Raw genomic sequence first — 16,401 nt, 5'->3', positions numbered from 1 at the left:
GCTGAGGTCATGTGGTGCAGCACTATGTTCCCTCCTCTCTTCTTTTTCCGACTCAAGTCTCTTGGAATGGGAGTCGTTCTCGTTTCAAGAAGGTTTTGTGGAGATTGGAGTCTAGAATCATTCCCAGATACACCAGTCTTCTGGGAGGGAAGTAGGGAAGACTTCCATAGGTTTACCCTGATCACTGGAGCTTGGTAAAAAGACTTCAGAAGTTCCGGTGTTAATGCAAGGTTGCCACTGAGTCTGCTAATGTCAGTCAGTCGTTCCGAGACAGAGGAGACAGAAGCCAATCCTGTGAGACCAGGATGGGTGTAGTGGAAAGACCGAAGCACAGTGCCTTGAACTGGTGTTTCTTGTTTGTCTAGACTGAATCTTCCAACCTTCCTATATGGATGGTTTGGACCTGTGAGTATGTGTCCTTTAGGTCCAGTGTGCAAATGAAGACCTGAGGTCTTAGCCCTTGTTCGAACTCCAACATGGTGTGGACATCGACCCAAAGGGACAGCTCCTTACGGATCCTTTGTATGGAAGATTGTCGACGCTGGAGTCTTGACTCGTGTCGTAAAGGATCAGGCGCGATACCCAGTGTAAGAATTCTTCTCTGAGAGAGAATTCCTTTAACTAACAGAAGGAAGGCAATGCTTAGCCTTACCATGTGCCTTGATGGGGTTGATGCTATTCCTTAGAATAGAATCAATCTGGCAAATTTTAATCAATGGTTAACCGTTGGGTATCGTGGTTACTGTGCAGTTGAAGAGTGCTCGAAAGTAGTTCCCTGCTGACACGCCGTTGATGAGGGTTGTCGAACGTTTGCCAATCACTTTAGTGTGATGGCGAACGACCAGTAGTGAGAAGTATGTTGTATACCTTCTGATCTAGGAAACTACAGGAAGAGGTTGACTAGTAAGTTCGAGTCACGAACTGCTGGCAAATTGCCGATGACCGATGAATCGGTAATCAGTGAGCCGATGGTGAGTTAGAGATCAGCAAGCTGATTATGGTCCCCCCTGGTTGGTCAGAGATGAGCAAGCTGCAGGATGGGCTGGTCAGAGATTGGCGAGCTGAGGTCAATGATCGAAGAAAGATGAGCTGCCCATCGGTGATCTAGTGATCAGCAAGCTGATGACTGGTTATTGACAAGCAATCGGTGATTGGAAACGCTAGCAATTGGAGGGACTAGAGGTCAAAGATCAGCATTGAGCTAGCAATTGGCGATCTGGTGATCGGCGACCTAGCGATCAGTAAACGGTGAACTAGCCATCAGCAAACAGTGATCTAGAGATCAGACTGTTGATGCTTTCCAGTTTGCTGACGGTGGTCTGTCAAGGAAAAAAGAAACTTCAGAAGAGACAGGGACCAAGGATTCCGCGTTTCGATTCCCCTTGTAGGATGAAATCTTCGGGATCTTGAATCATTCTATGAAGCCTTATTCCTCTTTCCCGGTGGCAATGTTTATGTGTCTGCAGGGAGGAATGGGGCAATGTTGACCTGTCCAAATAATTTTATTCCTTTTTACTGCCTATTGCGCGAGTGTGTAGGAGAGTACTGGAGCGATGGCACACAGGATGATGCGGGTGCTCAATTTCTGCCTGGAGAGCAGGCAAGTGCTGGCTCTTAGACAAGAGCTGGTGCATTGGATCTGCGAGCCCCGACTCTTTGGCAAGAGCTGGCGCATTGGATCTGAGACCATAACTGCGCAGGAGGGCGCAGGAAAGTGTAGAAGAGCCCTGGCGCTCAGTAAGGCACTGTGTAGTTTTGTGCATTCTCCCTAGAATGCGCCGAAGCGTGTGACTGGTTGCGCAAGGGGGGGGTGCATTGTTGCATGCGTGAGAGTACTACGTGGAGACTGCTGGCGCGGAAAACCATTGGCGCGGGAGACCATCAGCGCCCGCGCGCAGACGACCGTTGGGGCGCACGGAAGGCTGTGTGCACGCAAGATCATTGGAGCGCAAAAGCATTAGCGCGCGTGCGTGCGGAAGGCCAACGGGTGCTTGTGCGGGAGACCATTGGCACCCGCGCGTGGATTACCATTGGCGCGCATGGGCGGAAGGCTGTCACCGCGGCACGTGGAGGACTGTCGGCGCATGTTCGCGGAAGACTGTTGGCGCACGCACGCATCTGCGCTCGCACGCGCGGGAGACCATCGGTGCCCGCGCACGGAAGATCGTCGGGGCGCGCGTGCACGGAAGACTGTTGGAGCGCACGCACGAGAGACTGTTGGCGTGCGCGCGCGAAGGTAACGCTAGTAGGTTGGCAGGTCAGCTGGTAGGACGACCAGTGGCAGGACGATCAGGAATTGGGATGTGCCCTTTGGAAGGGCGATCATCCACCGGTGGGGACCGTAAAAAGGTCTGCGTTAAGAGTCCAGGACCGAAGTCCTAAGGAATACGTTGCAGCGCAAGAATGCGCTGGTAGATCGGTAGGTTCTGGTAGGTCTGCTGCGCTGGTAGGTCTGCTTGATCCTCCGAAGAGGTGTCTCTATGAGTGGCCTCTCTCGCGAACGAGAGAGGTGAATGCTTCGTAGAAGATACTTGAGGACACCCGTGATGACGCCCATGAGGGCCTGTGGATCAGCAAGCTGACCTAAAACAGTAGCGATCCTCCGAAGAGGAGTCTCTATGAGTGGCCTCTCTCGCGAACGAGAGGGGTGAACACTTCGAAGAAGAGACTAAAAGACGCCTATGATGACGCCCATTGAGGGCCGGTGGATCAACAAGCTGACATTTAACAGTAGCGATCCTCCGAAGAGGAGTCTCTACGAGTGGCCTCTCTCGTGAACGAGAGAGGTGAACACTTCGTAGCAGAGACTAGATGACGCCCATTGAGGGCCGGTGGATCAGCAAGCTGACCTTTAACAGTAGCGATCCTCCAAAGAGGAGTCTCTATGAGTGGCCTCTCTCGTGAACGAGAAGTAAGCACTTCGTAGATGAGACGTGCCAAGACTGTGCTCCGCCCCTGAAGGAAGAGAAACTCAGCAAGGGGGGAGAGAAGTCTGGGCGAAGGCAGCAACAGCAGTCGGAGACGATGAATTTATTAAGATGTGGGAAGTTCTCCCTCTGAAGTGAGAAACAACCTCACACCTGGGGAGGAAACTTCCCTCGGAAGGGAAGTTGTCCAACCCCTGGAGGCGAACCTCCTTTAGCATTCTAAGATGATCTGAAGTGCTGGTCATGTTGTCACGGGAGTACTTCTAAGAGAAGGAATGACGCCCACGATGACGTCCTCTGAGGGACGGCAATGACAGCAGATTCCCCACGCATGAACAGAACAGCTCTGCTTCGTCGGCACTCTTAGTCGAACAAAGAAAAACTACATAGTTAACTGGGAAAAAATAAAGAACCCCGAGGGAACAACGTAAAATAAGTATTGCGCCGACAAAAAATTAATTATTTAACAAATTCCCTGGGGAGGAACACCGAAGAGGAACCCCGAGGGAACAACATAATATTAAGTATTGCGCCCTTCCTTCCCCAGTCGACATCCACGGGAGAAGGGGGGAGCGGAATAACTGTAATAAAAACAGAATTACAATTATTTAAATCAGCTAAGAATATTCACTAATAGTGAGAACCATTGACCCTCTGAAGGGAAGTGTTCCCCCCGGAGAAAAGCTGAAAAGTTAAAATACAATTATATTTTCACTAAAAATAATTGAGACAAACAATCGGAAGAGCAACCTAACCCGCGCACAGGATAGGAGCTTCCCCAATCATACACTGTTGTTGTAAAGGTGAACGACCTCGAGAAGAGAAAGACCATAGTCAATCTTTGAGAGGCTACATTCCCTTCGCTCAGAAATCCATGTTTCCAGTAGGAAAAAGGAAAAGGCAAAGATAATAGTTGAATGAAGAGGGTCAAGGTGATGTTGATTCCCCTGCGGCGGCCGAGTTAACAGTTATATGCCGACAGGAAGACCGATGGACCACAGAGGGAGAGGTCGTTCCCCACGAAGTGAAACTGTGCTGGCCTTGCTAATGTACGCAAGTGTCGTCGTATATGTATCACACACACAGCAAAACACTGAAAAGGAAACTTATCACGTTTCTATACACATATATATACATAAACATTAAGAATGTTTTCATATATATATATACATGTATAAGAAAATGACGAATTCGTAGATAATTTGTATTTTTCCTAACTATACAAAACTTAGCTATTTAATATGGGTAATTACTTTCGGCGTAGCTGAAATGACGAGCCATTAGATTTTTAAAGAGGGTTTACTACCCCACCGCTAGTTAGCGGGGGGTAAGGAGGGGTAGTTTGCTACCCCCCCCTCACACATACCTGTGATTTAGCTCACTTTGCTTAGAGGTAGGACTTTCATGGGGGACAGGGCTGGCGGGCAAGTTTGATTAAATAGCTAAGGTTTGTATAGTTAGGAAAAATACAAATTATCTACAAATTTGTCATTTGTTCCGTAACTGAAATACAAACCACGCTATTTAATATGGGTGACTCACCCCTTAGGAAGGGTGGTAAGTCCCGGCCATTACTGACTTTGACTTTTGCCCGGGGACTCAATATTTGAGTGTGTAAGTACTCAGTAATAATAAGTCCCTGCACCTCGCTAGCATCTTGCTGTGCGAGTGCTGCGGCCTACATAAGCTGTGTGTGAAGGTATGCAGTGTGACACTTCCTAGGAAGTTGACCTGGAGTTCTTTAGATGGAACTCAAGGCTAGGACTCTCCCAATACCACCTCGTCAGGGTATGGGGACGTGACAGTATTAACTTAATACTAGGAACACAAGGAAGCATGGTTTACCTGCAGTGGTTTGAGGTCAGCTGTGCAGAGAACCCAGGATTCTGCTTTCCCCAAGAGGGGGAGGATGAAGAAAATAATAAGGGCCAGACAAAACTTTTCATTCATGCAGACTAAGACCGGGTAACAATGCCCTCAATCTTCTGCTACTTGTCCCATTAAGAAGCCTGAGGTTTAGACCAGCTGTTGTGCAGCCACCACAGGGCCGATAGACAACGTATCGAGTCTCCTGTGTGTCACATCTTGCAGGTAATGGGCTGTGAAGGTCGTCTGACGCTTCCACACCCCAGCTTGCAGGACCTGCGTCACTGAATAGTTCTTCTTGAAGGCCAGGGATGTAGCTACGCCCCTGACATCATGTGCTCTGGGGCGAGGTGATGGAGGAGGGTCAGGATTCAAGGATAGGTGTACTGTACTACCTTGCGAATCCAGGCCGAGATGGTATTCTTGGTGACCCTCCTCTTCGTCTTCCCAGTGCTCACAAACAAAGCTTGCACCTAGGGATGAACTGCAGTCATTCTCTTAAGATAAATCCTCAGATTCCTTACTGGGCACAGTAGGAGATGGTCTGGGTCATCTGTTACAGAACGAAAACTCGAAATCTGGAAAGAGTCGAACCGAGGGTCCGGCACTCCTGGATTCTGAGTCTTGGCAACAAACTCAGGGACGAACCTGAACGTTACCTCCCCCCATCCCCTTGAATGGGCGACGTCGTATGAGAGACCATGAAGTTCGCTGACTCGCTTGGCCGAGGCCAAAGCTAGCAGGAATACCATCTTCCAAGTAAGGAGGCGATCTGAAGCCTGGCGTAATGGTTCGAAGGGAGGTCTCTTAAGAGACCTGAGAACTCGAACGACATTCCATGGAGGAGGTCTCACTTCCAACTGAGGGCAGGTAAGTTCATAACTCCGTATGAGTAGGGAAAGTTCCAGCGAGGAAGAAATGTCCACTCCTTTGAGCCTGAAGGCTAGACTTAAGGCTGAGCGATAGCCTTTCACTGCCGAGACTGAAAGGCGCATTTCCTCCCGCAAATACACGAAGAACTCCGCTATTGCTGGAATAGTGGCATCGAGTGGAGGGATACCCCTTCCACGACACCAACCACAGAAGACTCGCCACTTCGCCTGGTAGACCCCTGCGGATGACCTACGCAGGTGTCCAGTCATCCTGTTCGCAACTTGCTGCGAAAATCCTCTCTCAGTGAGGAGATGCTGGATAGTCTCCAGGCGTGAAGCCACAGCGAAGCTACGGCTTTGTGAAATATGTTGGCGTGTGGTTGTTTGAGTAGCTTGTGTCGCGGAGGGAGTTCCCTCAGAAGCTCCGTTAGGAGTTGCAGAAGGTCCGGAAACCATTCTGCGTGATGCCATAGTGGAGCTATTAGGGTCATCGAGAGATTGACCGATATTCTGGTCTTATTGAGGACCCTCCTCATCAGACAGAACGGGGGAAAGGCATAGACATCGATGTTGTCCCACCGTTGTTGGAAGGCATCTTGCCAGAGCGCCTTGGGATCCGGGACTGGGGAGCAGTACAGCGGAAGTTTGAAGTTCAGTGCTGTAGCGAACAGATCCACAGTCGGGGAACCCCACAAAGTCAGGACTTTGTTGGCTACTTGACGATCTAAATATCACTCGGCAGAGCGACGCAGATAGTGATCTGCGTCGCTCTGCTCAGACTGTCAGCGATCACATTCCTCTTGCCTGGAATGAAGCGAGCCGAAAGTGCGATCGAGTGGACTTCGGTTCATCTCAGTATCTCTACTGCTAGATGGGATAGCTGTTCTGAAAAGGTACCTCCCTGCTTGTTGATATAAGCCATTACTGTGGTGTTGTCGCTCATCACCACCACAGAGTGGCCCGCCAGGTACTGTTGGAACTGTTGAAGAGCCAGGAATACGGCTTTCATCTCTAGCAGGTTTATGTGGAGATACTTTTCTGATTCTGACCACAGGCCTGAGGTCCTGTGATTCAGAACGTGAGACCCCCACCCTTTCTTTGAGGCGTCCGAAAACAACATCAAATCCGGGGGGAGGACGAGAAGATCCACTCCCTTTCGTAGGTTCTCGTCTGCCACCCACCACTGAAGGTCCGTCTGTTCTGCAGAATCCATGGGGATCATAGTGTCCGGGGAATCGTGACCTTGATTCCACCAGGACTTGAGTCGCCACTAGAGAGATCTCATTCTGAGGCGATCATTGGAAACTAGACGGGCCAGGGATGAGAGGTGACCGAGGAGACATAACCACGATTGGGCTGGAAGTTCTTCTCGTCTGAGGAAAGGCCTTGTGACCTTCCTCAGCCTTGCTATCCTGTCGTCTGATGGGAAGGCTTTGTGGAGATTGGTGTCTATGATCATGCTTAGGTATACCAGTTTCTGAGTGGGCAGCAGAGAGGACTTCTCGAGATTTACCATGATCCCTAGATCTTGGCAAAGTCCCAGAAGTTTGTCTCGGTGACGAAGAAGGGCTGTCTCCGAGTCTGCTAGGATCAGCCAGTCGTCCAGGTAACGGAGGAGACGAATACCGATCCTGTGAGCCCATGAAGATATTAGGGTGAACACTCTGGGTGCTGTGGAGAGACCGAAACACAGCACCTTGAACTGGTAGATCTTGTTGTCTAGGCAAAATCTTAAGTACTTCCTTGAAGACGGATGGACTGGGATCTGGAAGTACGCGTCCTTCAGGTCCAGTGTGTACATGAAGTCTTGTGGTCTCACTGCAAGTCTGACAGTGTCTGACGTCTCCATGCTGAACGGGGTCTGCTTAACAAACCTGTTCAGGGCTGAGAGGTCGATGACTGGTCTCCAGCCTCCAGACGCCTTCTTTACAAGAAAGAGTCGACTGAAGAAGCCTGGGGACCCGTTGACAACCTCTTGAAGAGCGTCCTTCTTCAACATGGTCTCGACTTCTGCCCGAAGGGCTTGCCCCCTTGCCGATCCCATGGCAAAGGAGCTCAGCGACACTGGATCCGCTGTCAGGGGAGGTAAAGATGTTGTGAACGGGACGCAATATCCCTGACTGATTACTGAGATTGTCCAGGGATCGGCCCCGAGTTTCTGCCACCTTGTCGCGCAACTTTGTAGGCATCCCCCCACTGGTGGATATGTAGGGGGACTGCCAATCCTAGCATTTGCGGCCACGGCCGCTCCCTCTAGGATTCTTTCCTCCCCTAGAGGACTTTTTGCCCTTCTTGTCCTTGACAGGAAAGGGCTTAGATACTTTTGTCTTCGCTGCAGCTGCCTTCTTCGTACTCTTGACAGGACATGGTTGCTGGGTAGCTGGAGGTTTATAGGGCCTCGATGTTAGGGCTCTATGGAGAAGGGAATCCTGGTTGGACTTCCTCCACCTCTCAGCAGCCTGCTCCACGTCCTTCAGCTCAAACAAATTCATACCGAGGATGGAAGAATGTCTGAGCCTGCAAATGTCAGTACTGGGGACCTTTTGATGGAATCTCTCAGCCACTGCGTCCCGTCGTTTCAAGATAGTGTTAGCCCACAAGCTCGAGACTTGGTGTGCTAGAAACTCGATGGTACATGTGCCTGAGAGCAAAAAGGTCTCCAAGGCCTTCCTGGTGCTTTCTTTGGACAGGTCCTCAGACCGCACCAGGATGCCCAGAGACCCTAGCCAGAGGTCCAGCCACGAAGTAGCCTGCATGGCACACTTCACTACCTTCTCCTGGCTCAGGATCTCCGTTGCCGAATACGAGACCTGCTGGTTGGAGAGTCTCCCAGTAAGTTCTTCCAGAGAATGGTGCAAAGGAAGAGCTAAGCAAGTCTCCTCCAAGATCTCAAAGTACCTCCTCTGATGGACGCGAGGAGGCAGGAGGAGCTTGAAACCGGTGCTGGATCGGCTGGAGGAAGCTAGCTCAGAGAGCTGGCCTTTGACCTTGTCTCTGGCACTCTTAACCCCCGGTGACCAGGGCAAAGCCGCACTGGCCCTCGAGGGCTTCTGAGTACCATAGACTCAGTCCAAGACCGTGTCCTTGCCCTCACGAGGAGGAATCTCTGGATCCGGGAACCCATTAAGACTCCTCATGAGGGTCAGAACTTGCCAGAACGCATGTTCTGACTCCTGTACCTCTCCTCCTGAAGGGCTGGCAGCAAAGTCTCCTGTCCCCAGAGGCTCTTCCTGGGGGGACTCGCGGACGTTCTCCAAGGGCTTGGCTGGCTCCTGTCTAATCCTTGATGAAGACTTCGGCAAAGTCTTCGAGTCCTTCGGCTCCCTCCTGGGAGGGATACAGGACTCCAGCAGTGATGGTGGAAGACTCTTCTCAACCCCTACCTGAGAAGACTTCTCTTCTGCGCTTGCGGGGTGGGGAACAAGACGATGATGACCTGGCCAAGCGATGTCCTGCGACCTCAATTGTGGGATCGCGCCTATGATCGCTCTGGGGATCGCGCGATGGGCCGTGCCCTGAGTCGCGCGCGGGAGAATGTTCACGCGGGCGCGTATGCGCGGGCGAGCGATGGTGCGTGGCGGCCTGAACAGGCGATGACGTGTGGCGGCCTGAACAGGCGATGACGCGTGGCGGCCTGAACAGGCGATGACGCGTGGCGGCCTGAACAGGCGATGACGCGTGGCGGCCTGAACAGGCGATGACGCGTGGCGGCCTGAACAGGCGATGACGCGTGGCGGCCTGAACAGGCGATGACAGGTGGCGCGCACGAGGCTGGATGAGCGCTCGTGCGTACGAAGGCGATTGTTCGCGCGCGCGTGGGCGCGCAAGATCTTGCCGAAGGGCCCGTGAGGGCGAAAACATTGGGCGCGCGGGCGCGCGGGCGCGCGGCGCGTGTATCTGGCTGAAGCAGTGGGCGAGGGCGCGCTTGCGCAACCTTGTGGGCGCGCGATGGAGATGCGCACAGGTGAGCGCTGGCAACCAGGAGCAACTGGAACTACGGCCAGATCCGGAGATCGTGGGCATGCCTAGCGCGCAGGAGATCGTGGGGGCGCATGGCGCGCGTCAGGATGCGGGTGCGCAGACGTGCGCTGTTGGTTTGCAGAGCGCTGAAGTCCTGGTGAGCGCCTGTGCGCTAACTCAGGAGACTCCAGGGCTGTGCGCTGGTGCGCAGGCGAGCGCTGGCGCACTATGACAGCAGTTGTGCGCGTGTGCGCAGTCGTGTGTTGAGGCATTGGAGAGCGCTGGAGGTCCGGTGAGCGCCTGTGTGCTATCTCTGGAACCTCCTTTGTGCGCTGACGTGCAGGAAAGCGCTATCGCCTAGGAGAGCGCTGTTGCGCTAAAACAGGAATCATTGGAGAGCGCTTGCGCGCTATTGCAGAAACTATTGCCGGGGCGCGCAGGTATTCGTGGGCGCGCAGGGGAACCCTGGCACGTAATAGCAGGATCAACAGCAAGTGCACGCACGCGCGCAGGTGAGCGCTGGCGCACTAAGACAGGAATTTCTGCTGCAGGTCGTTGGCGCGCAGGGAGTACCTGGCACTTAGGGGCTGAGACACAATCTTGTGCTCAAGTCCCTTATGCCCCGAAGGGACCGTTGCCTGTTTAATAATAGGGTGTGATGGCCCCCACAGCGCATCGGCAGCCGGGAACAGTGACGGCAGGTCAGCAGGTCTGGAGGGTGGAAGGTCAACGTGTCCTGTGTAAGGACGACCTTCCACCGAAGGAGATCGCGAACGATCTCCGGAGAGGTCCAAGGAATCTAGCTGGCAGGATCGGTGAACGATGAAGAGGTTCTTCTGCAGAGGACTGCGAAGATGACGAGCCGAAGAGGCGCCTCCTAACACCCTTGTGAGGTGAAGGAAGACCTCTACGGCGAAGGGGAAGGCGAGCTTTCCACCTTATATGCCCTCTGGGGGCCGTAGGGTCAGCAAGCTGACCATCAGCAGCCCTCCGAAGAGGAGTCTCTATGAGTGAACTCCCCCGAGGGGGAGAATCACCGGCAGGAGAGACCGTAGGACTTAATTCCTCCCTCTAAGGATGTTCGGAGGGGGAAACTAAGCCTTCAGCTACCACAGCAACATCAGGAGCAGAGGTTTGAGATAACACATCAGAAGCCTCTGTCACAACAACGTCGACGATAGACAGAGGATCGATCTCTGCTACCGTCGGCGATTGTTTGACAGCTGCTCCCAACTTGATCATGTCAAACAGAGCTTCCTTGGAGGGCGAACTCTGTAGCCCCAAGGAAGCCCAAAGCTGTAATAAATCATTATTATTAACAGTCAAAGAAATATCCTCCTCCGGGGGAGGAGGAGGAGCTGCCTCGCTATGGGAGGCAACTGCCTCTCCCACACCCCGGGATCGGTCAACAGAACTACGGTCTACGCTACCACTCGCCGGCTTTTCGGGAGAAACCGATCGAGTGGGAGCTTCGGAGGAGGTTTGGGCAACGGAGGAAGAGTCCTTGGAATTTTCTCTTTTCAAAGAAACCTTTGAAGGAGAAATATCCCGTTTGGACTTCTTCTTCCGGTGCTGAGAAAACCTCTCCCACTGGGAGGCAGACCACTCCCTACACTCACCACATATGTTAACACTATCACACCGTTGGCCCCTACAATGAGGACACAAGGTGTGGGGATCCATGTCGACCGCCGACATAAGTGTGCCACAAGGGCGGTCAGGTCAACCAGGACGCTTACGCATAATGGCAGAGGCCAACTTCACAAACATTCTGGAAAAAGAAAAAGCAAGAAAGATTAATAATGGCGGATCAACAAAAGAAAGGGTGAAAGCGGACACATCCAACCGTCACCCGAGCCGATAGCAAAGGGAGCTAAATCACAGGTGTGTGTGTGGGGGGGGGGTTAGCAAGCTACCCCTCCCTACCCCCCACTAACTAGCGGTGGGGTAGTAAACCCTCGTTAAAAATCTAATGGCTCGTCATTTCAGCTACGCCGAAAGTAATTACCCATATTAAATAGCGTGGTTTGTATTTCAGTTACGGAATAAAATTAAGTTAAAAAACAAAAATTAATGGTAGTCCAGAATAGGCGAGGAGGGAGAGAGGAAACAACCGCCAAAAGTAAAGTGACTAAATCACAGGTGTGTGAACGGGAGTGGTATCAAGCTCCCCTCCCTACCCCCGCTAACTAGTGGTGTGGGTATTTAACCCTCGCTAAATTTTAATGGCTCGTCATTTCAGCTCCGCCGAAAGTATAACCCCTAATAAATAGCGTCGTTTGTATTCCAGTTACGGAACAAATAAATTCAAAAATAATTGAGAAATTTAAAAAAAAAAGAGATTCGATGATCTCTAATAGAAGATCTTTAAAATTGGAGTTCAATAAAAGATTGAAAAAGGCAAATCAGACAATAGCTAGGTTAAGTAAAATTTGGAAATCAAATTGCTTGAAATTACATATAGAAATCAAGCTATATATCAATTTAGTGAGATCGGTATTACTGCATGGACATGAGTCGTGGTATGACAATGAAATAATATCCAACAGATTTTGTAGGTTTGAGAACAAAGTCCTCAGAAGATTATTGGGAGTTAAATGGCAGGAAATGATTAGAAATGAATCTATAAGAGAGATTACCCAAGTGCCATATGTGGATATCATGGTAAGGGGTAGATGGAGATGCTTTGGGTATGCTCTTCACACTACCCAAGAGAGATTAGTTCACCAAACTTTCTACTGGGCTCCACAAGGCACTAGAAGAGTTGGAAGACCCTGACCTATATGGCTGAGGATAATGAAGTGTGAAGTAGGAGATGATGAATGGAGAAGTATTGATTTATAAGCTCAAAATAGAGACAACTGGTGAAATCTAACCGAGGCCCTTTGCGTCAATAGAAGTAGGAGATGATGATGATCTGTCTTATGATTTTCTCTTCTGGCTGTTGTAGGCCATATACTGTACAGTACAGTACCGTATACTGTAATAATTCATTCACTAAATTCATACGGAAAACTACATACAGTTAACTCCCCGTTAACACGAGGGTTATGTTCCTAGAGAGGTTGTGTTAACAGAAATTATGTTAACCAAACACAATTTCTCCATACGAAATAACAGTAATTTCTTGGACATTGAGAAAGTCTGTCTATTTTGGGATTTTGTTACTATGAAACTTAAGTGAACACATTATTGATATATTTGAAGTCACAGAAACTATAAAAACACACATTCTTACTCTACTTGTACTTATTTTATAGTAAAATAAGTTATTATCCATGTACATTCACATTATGATGCATCACTCTGTTTCTGAGAAATCTTTCATTAGGTTGTTTGAGCAGATTGGCTTTGTACAGCAACGTTCTTGGACACTCCAACAACCTGCACCATAGATCTATGAACCATTCTCTCTGTGCCCAGAAAGGAGCTATTAGTATTAGTGTTATCCTGCTATTGGCAGAAATCCCAATTTTTTAACACCTAATGAACCATGGCAAACAGTGAGAATGATAAGAAGTAAAGAGCTTATTTTATGAGAGGGGTAATAAAATATCTAGACTAACCTCTTGGCACATAAGGGATAAGCAGAGGTTTGGAGGTACTGTACTTACTGTATGTTATCGAGAAGAGAGATACAATGATATGGGCTACCACCTCAGTTTTAAGCCTCACAAATTCTAGTACCTGTAGTCTAAAAGATCAGGTAGAAATGTGGGAGATCAATGTTTGTGTCTATTGAAGGGCAAAATATATACAGAATTTGAGACTTTGCAAGAACCCATATGATAGATACGGTGTATCACTAGGCTTTACTGAAAAGTGCATTAAAACCACTAGTTACCACTTAGGGAGTTAGATTAGGGTTTGAAATAGGGTAGGTTAGGCCTGAAATAGTTATTCTGAACAGAGAATTAAATGGATTTCTAATATCCCATAAAAGGAATTAGTAGTACTAAATTCCTAATATAACAAAAACTAACTACATAGGCTGTAGCAAAAACAATCCTGGAGTGGAAGTAGTGTCATCATCCTTCTAGAATCAACAAGCCTAGCCTTCTCTGTTAGGTCTTGTTAACCCCGGGAACCTGTATGTAGGTCAATGGGAAAAATGTTCTGTTTTGAAGAGCAAAAATCCTGCATCCATCACAGATCTGGCAGCGGGTGGCATATCTGGCCAAGAAACTCTACTTACGAGTTTCCCACAGGAGTAGACTCACTGCGCTCGATTACAGTCAACGGGTTGCGCTGAAGACGCGTGGAATTCATGCACTTGTATGCATCTTTGGAACTCGTCTTATACCTCTCAGAAATAACAGTGGCAATAGCGCATCTAGAGTGTTATGGCGAGCTGAACGTACAGACAACCATCATCACAGCCCTTGTGTGCCCTTGATAGTCACTTGAAATTGTGATCATATGCTCAGGGGCAACAGTCTCTCCTTCCCCTAGAGGGAAACGTGCCATAGTAATCAGCATGCGCGAATCATTGCAGTGTCTCAACGTACGCGGTAATCTTAGGTGCATCAATGTGGGTGTGTTGATGGCGAGCTCTTATGTTTGCAAAAGCAATGATTGATTGGGCTAGTATTGTGCATGTGAGAGCACTACATTGTAGACTGTGGAGGAGAACCCGAAGGATTGTGAGCTCTCATTAGTGCACTAGTAACGAAGCAACATCTGGGGAAGCAAGATTATCCACAGAAGATGAACGCATGCATGAGCCAGAGCGCTCAGCTGAGGCAGGCGAGTAGTGTTTCAACCGTTCTGAGTGCTTGGGAGCATGTTGCTTGTGAGGTGTGTAGGAGGGGAGGAAACATGCAGCTCAGCAGTTAAGCAAGACCAAGTGAGCTCATAATCTACGGATGAATGGCGAGGTCTCTTTAAGGAGGGAGAACTCATTCCTCTTTCCGATGAGTTCTCTGGGCAACGCTCGGGAAGTTGGGAAGAAGCGGCATATTCCAAGAGTGGAAGGCTAACCAGTAATTTGGAAGCCAGCTCAAGGCCAAAATGAAGCGCAGACTTAACCCCGATGGGGAAACCAGTGCGAAAGCAAGACGCTCTCTGGAGGGGGGGTTCCCTGCAACACCAGGGATGACCAGAAGCATTGCATATAGATATCAATAGGAACATCTGGAATAAATGGCTCCTACCAAGGGAGAGGCCCTTCTGTTTTGCTTGGGAAAAGAGAAGAGTGTCCCGACCACAAGATTTGCTTAGTTGTTAATTTGGCACTACCATTCTCCGACTTGCCTCGCGAAGAGATCATCGGGGGAAAGGACCAGAGGACAGAATATCGAGGGTGGAAGGGTTAAATCCTTGATCTTGAAAACGAGCCCGAGGGGGAGAAATCTCACTTCTCCTTCTTCTGCCACCTGCCATATCACTACCACTGCCACTGGGAGGGCGACCATTCCCTACACTTCTTATAGGGGGACTCCAAGCGGCAAAAGTTATCCCTGCATGAAGGGTAAAACGAATGTGGATCAACTTTATCCTACTCAAAATGGTACCAGACTTTGCTGACACCCCTGGGAAGGTCAGCATGTTCACCCTCAGCATACCAAAACATATTCGTGCACACTTGAAAAGAAAATGAAGAAAAAGTCTTAGGAAACCAAGTTTTGTGGACGCCAATAGCACGTCTGTGTTAGTTGGCGGCAGGAATCAAAGTGACTGTTCAGTGGACCAGCAGAAGGGACAGGGCTTCCCTGCAGCCAACCACTACCAGCTATGACTATCAACTTCTTATAAGTTTTTAACTGCCGAGTTCCATCTGCGCTTGAATCAATTCTCATATCAAAAGAGGAAGGTTTGTACTCATGTAGGAACAAAAGGGGTTCACAATCAACCCCGTCAAGAACAGCACTAAAGTCAAGACCAATCATACCCATTTCATAACCAGAATCAACTAAGTCAATGTTTTCAAGAACTAATTTCTATTAAATGCAAATCCATCAGTAACAATGGCAAAAAAACTTCTGATTTAAATCATCACTTCCAATGCCAGCCTTTCTCTGATTGTTGGCTCCTATCTTCAAATAAATACAATACAGTATTAGTCTCCACTGAAGTTTTGGTATCCATCCGAAGAGGGGGCTGAGAATATATTGTGCCTTACCAATTAACCCACAAAAGTATTTAATGCTGTACTCCATACAATGAAACAGTAAGTACTGTACCAGATTATTTCTTCAACAAACTACAAATTGATGTTACAGTACTTACTTTTCCTCATGCTGGGTCCATTTCTCTTTTTCTTTCATATCAATGACAGAGGTATAAATGTTTCTTCTGAAATTGGATCTTGTTATTTTAGATGCATTTTTCATAAGATGGTGTCTAATAGGATTAACACTCATCCTTCTCCAATAATTCTTATGGCAAAATTACACGACCTGAAACAATACAGTACTGTATATGATAAAATTATATTTTCATTATATAATAAATTTTTGAACATACTTACCCGGTGGATATATATATACTGTATAGCTAACGTCTCTGATGTACGGCAGAAAATTAAAAACTCGCGGGCAATCGTAGATTGGGGAGCTAGGTGTACTACTAGCACCACCACTCGCCAGGATACTGAAACCATTCCATAAGTCCTCAGGTCTTCTCTGCCCATAGGTTTCTAGAGGGGCGGAAGGGAGGGAGATTAATTATATATATCCACCGGGTAAGTATGTTCAAAAATTCATTTTATAATGAAAGTATCATTTTTAAACATTAGACTTAGCCGGTGGATATATATATAGCTGATTGACACCCTT

The 16,401-nt window shown here is 48.9% G+C and overlaps 1 protein-coding gene across 4 annotated transcripts in view; it reads right to left on the bottom strand.

Moving 5' to 3' along the window:
• The window catches only part of LOC137654505 (distal membrane-arm assembly complex protein 2), a 347,277-nt gene that overhangs the window by 40,471 nt on the left and 290,405 nt on the right, over positions 1–16,401 (bottom strand). For all 4 annotated transcript variants that reach the window (XM_068388180.1, XM_068388182.1, XM_068388181.1 and 1 more), the window contains one exon: positions 15,854–16,023. In XM_068388180.1, the coding sequence (XP_068244281.1) occupies positions 15,854–15,987 (134 nt within the window). In that variant the 5' untranslated portion in view covers positions 15,988–16,023. The remainder of the gene's footprint in view (positions 1–15,853; positions 16,024–16,401) is intronic.

This window comes from Palaemon carinicauda, chromosome 15, assembly GCF_036898095.1.
Source record: "Palaemon carinicauda isolate YSFRI2023 chromosome 15, ASM3689809v2, whole genome shotgun sequence".
Classification (NCBI taxonomy): Eukaryota; Metazoa; Arthropoda; class Malacostraca; order Decapoda; family Palaemonidae; genus Palaemon; species Palaemon carinicauda.
The sequence above is the reverse complement of the archived record's forward strand: the minus strand, read 5'-3'. Positions and strand labels throughout refer to the sequence as shown.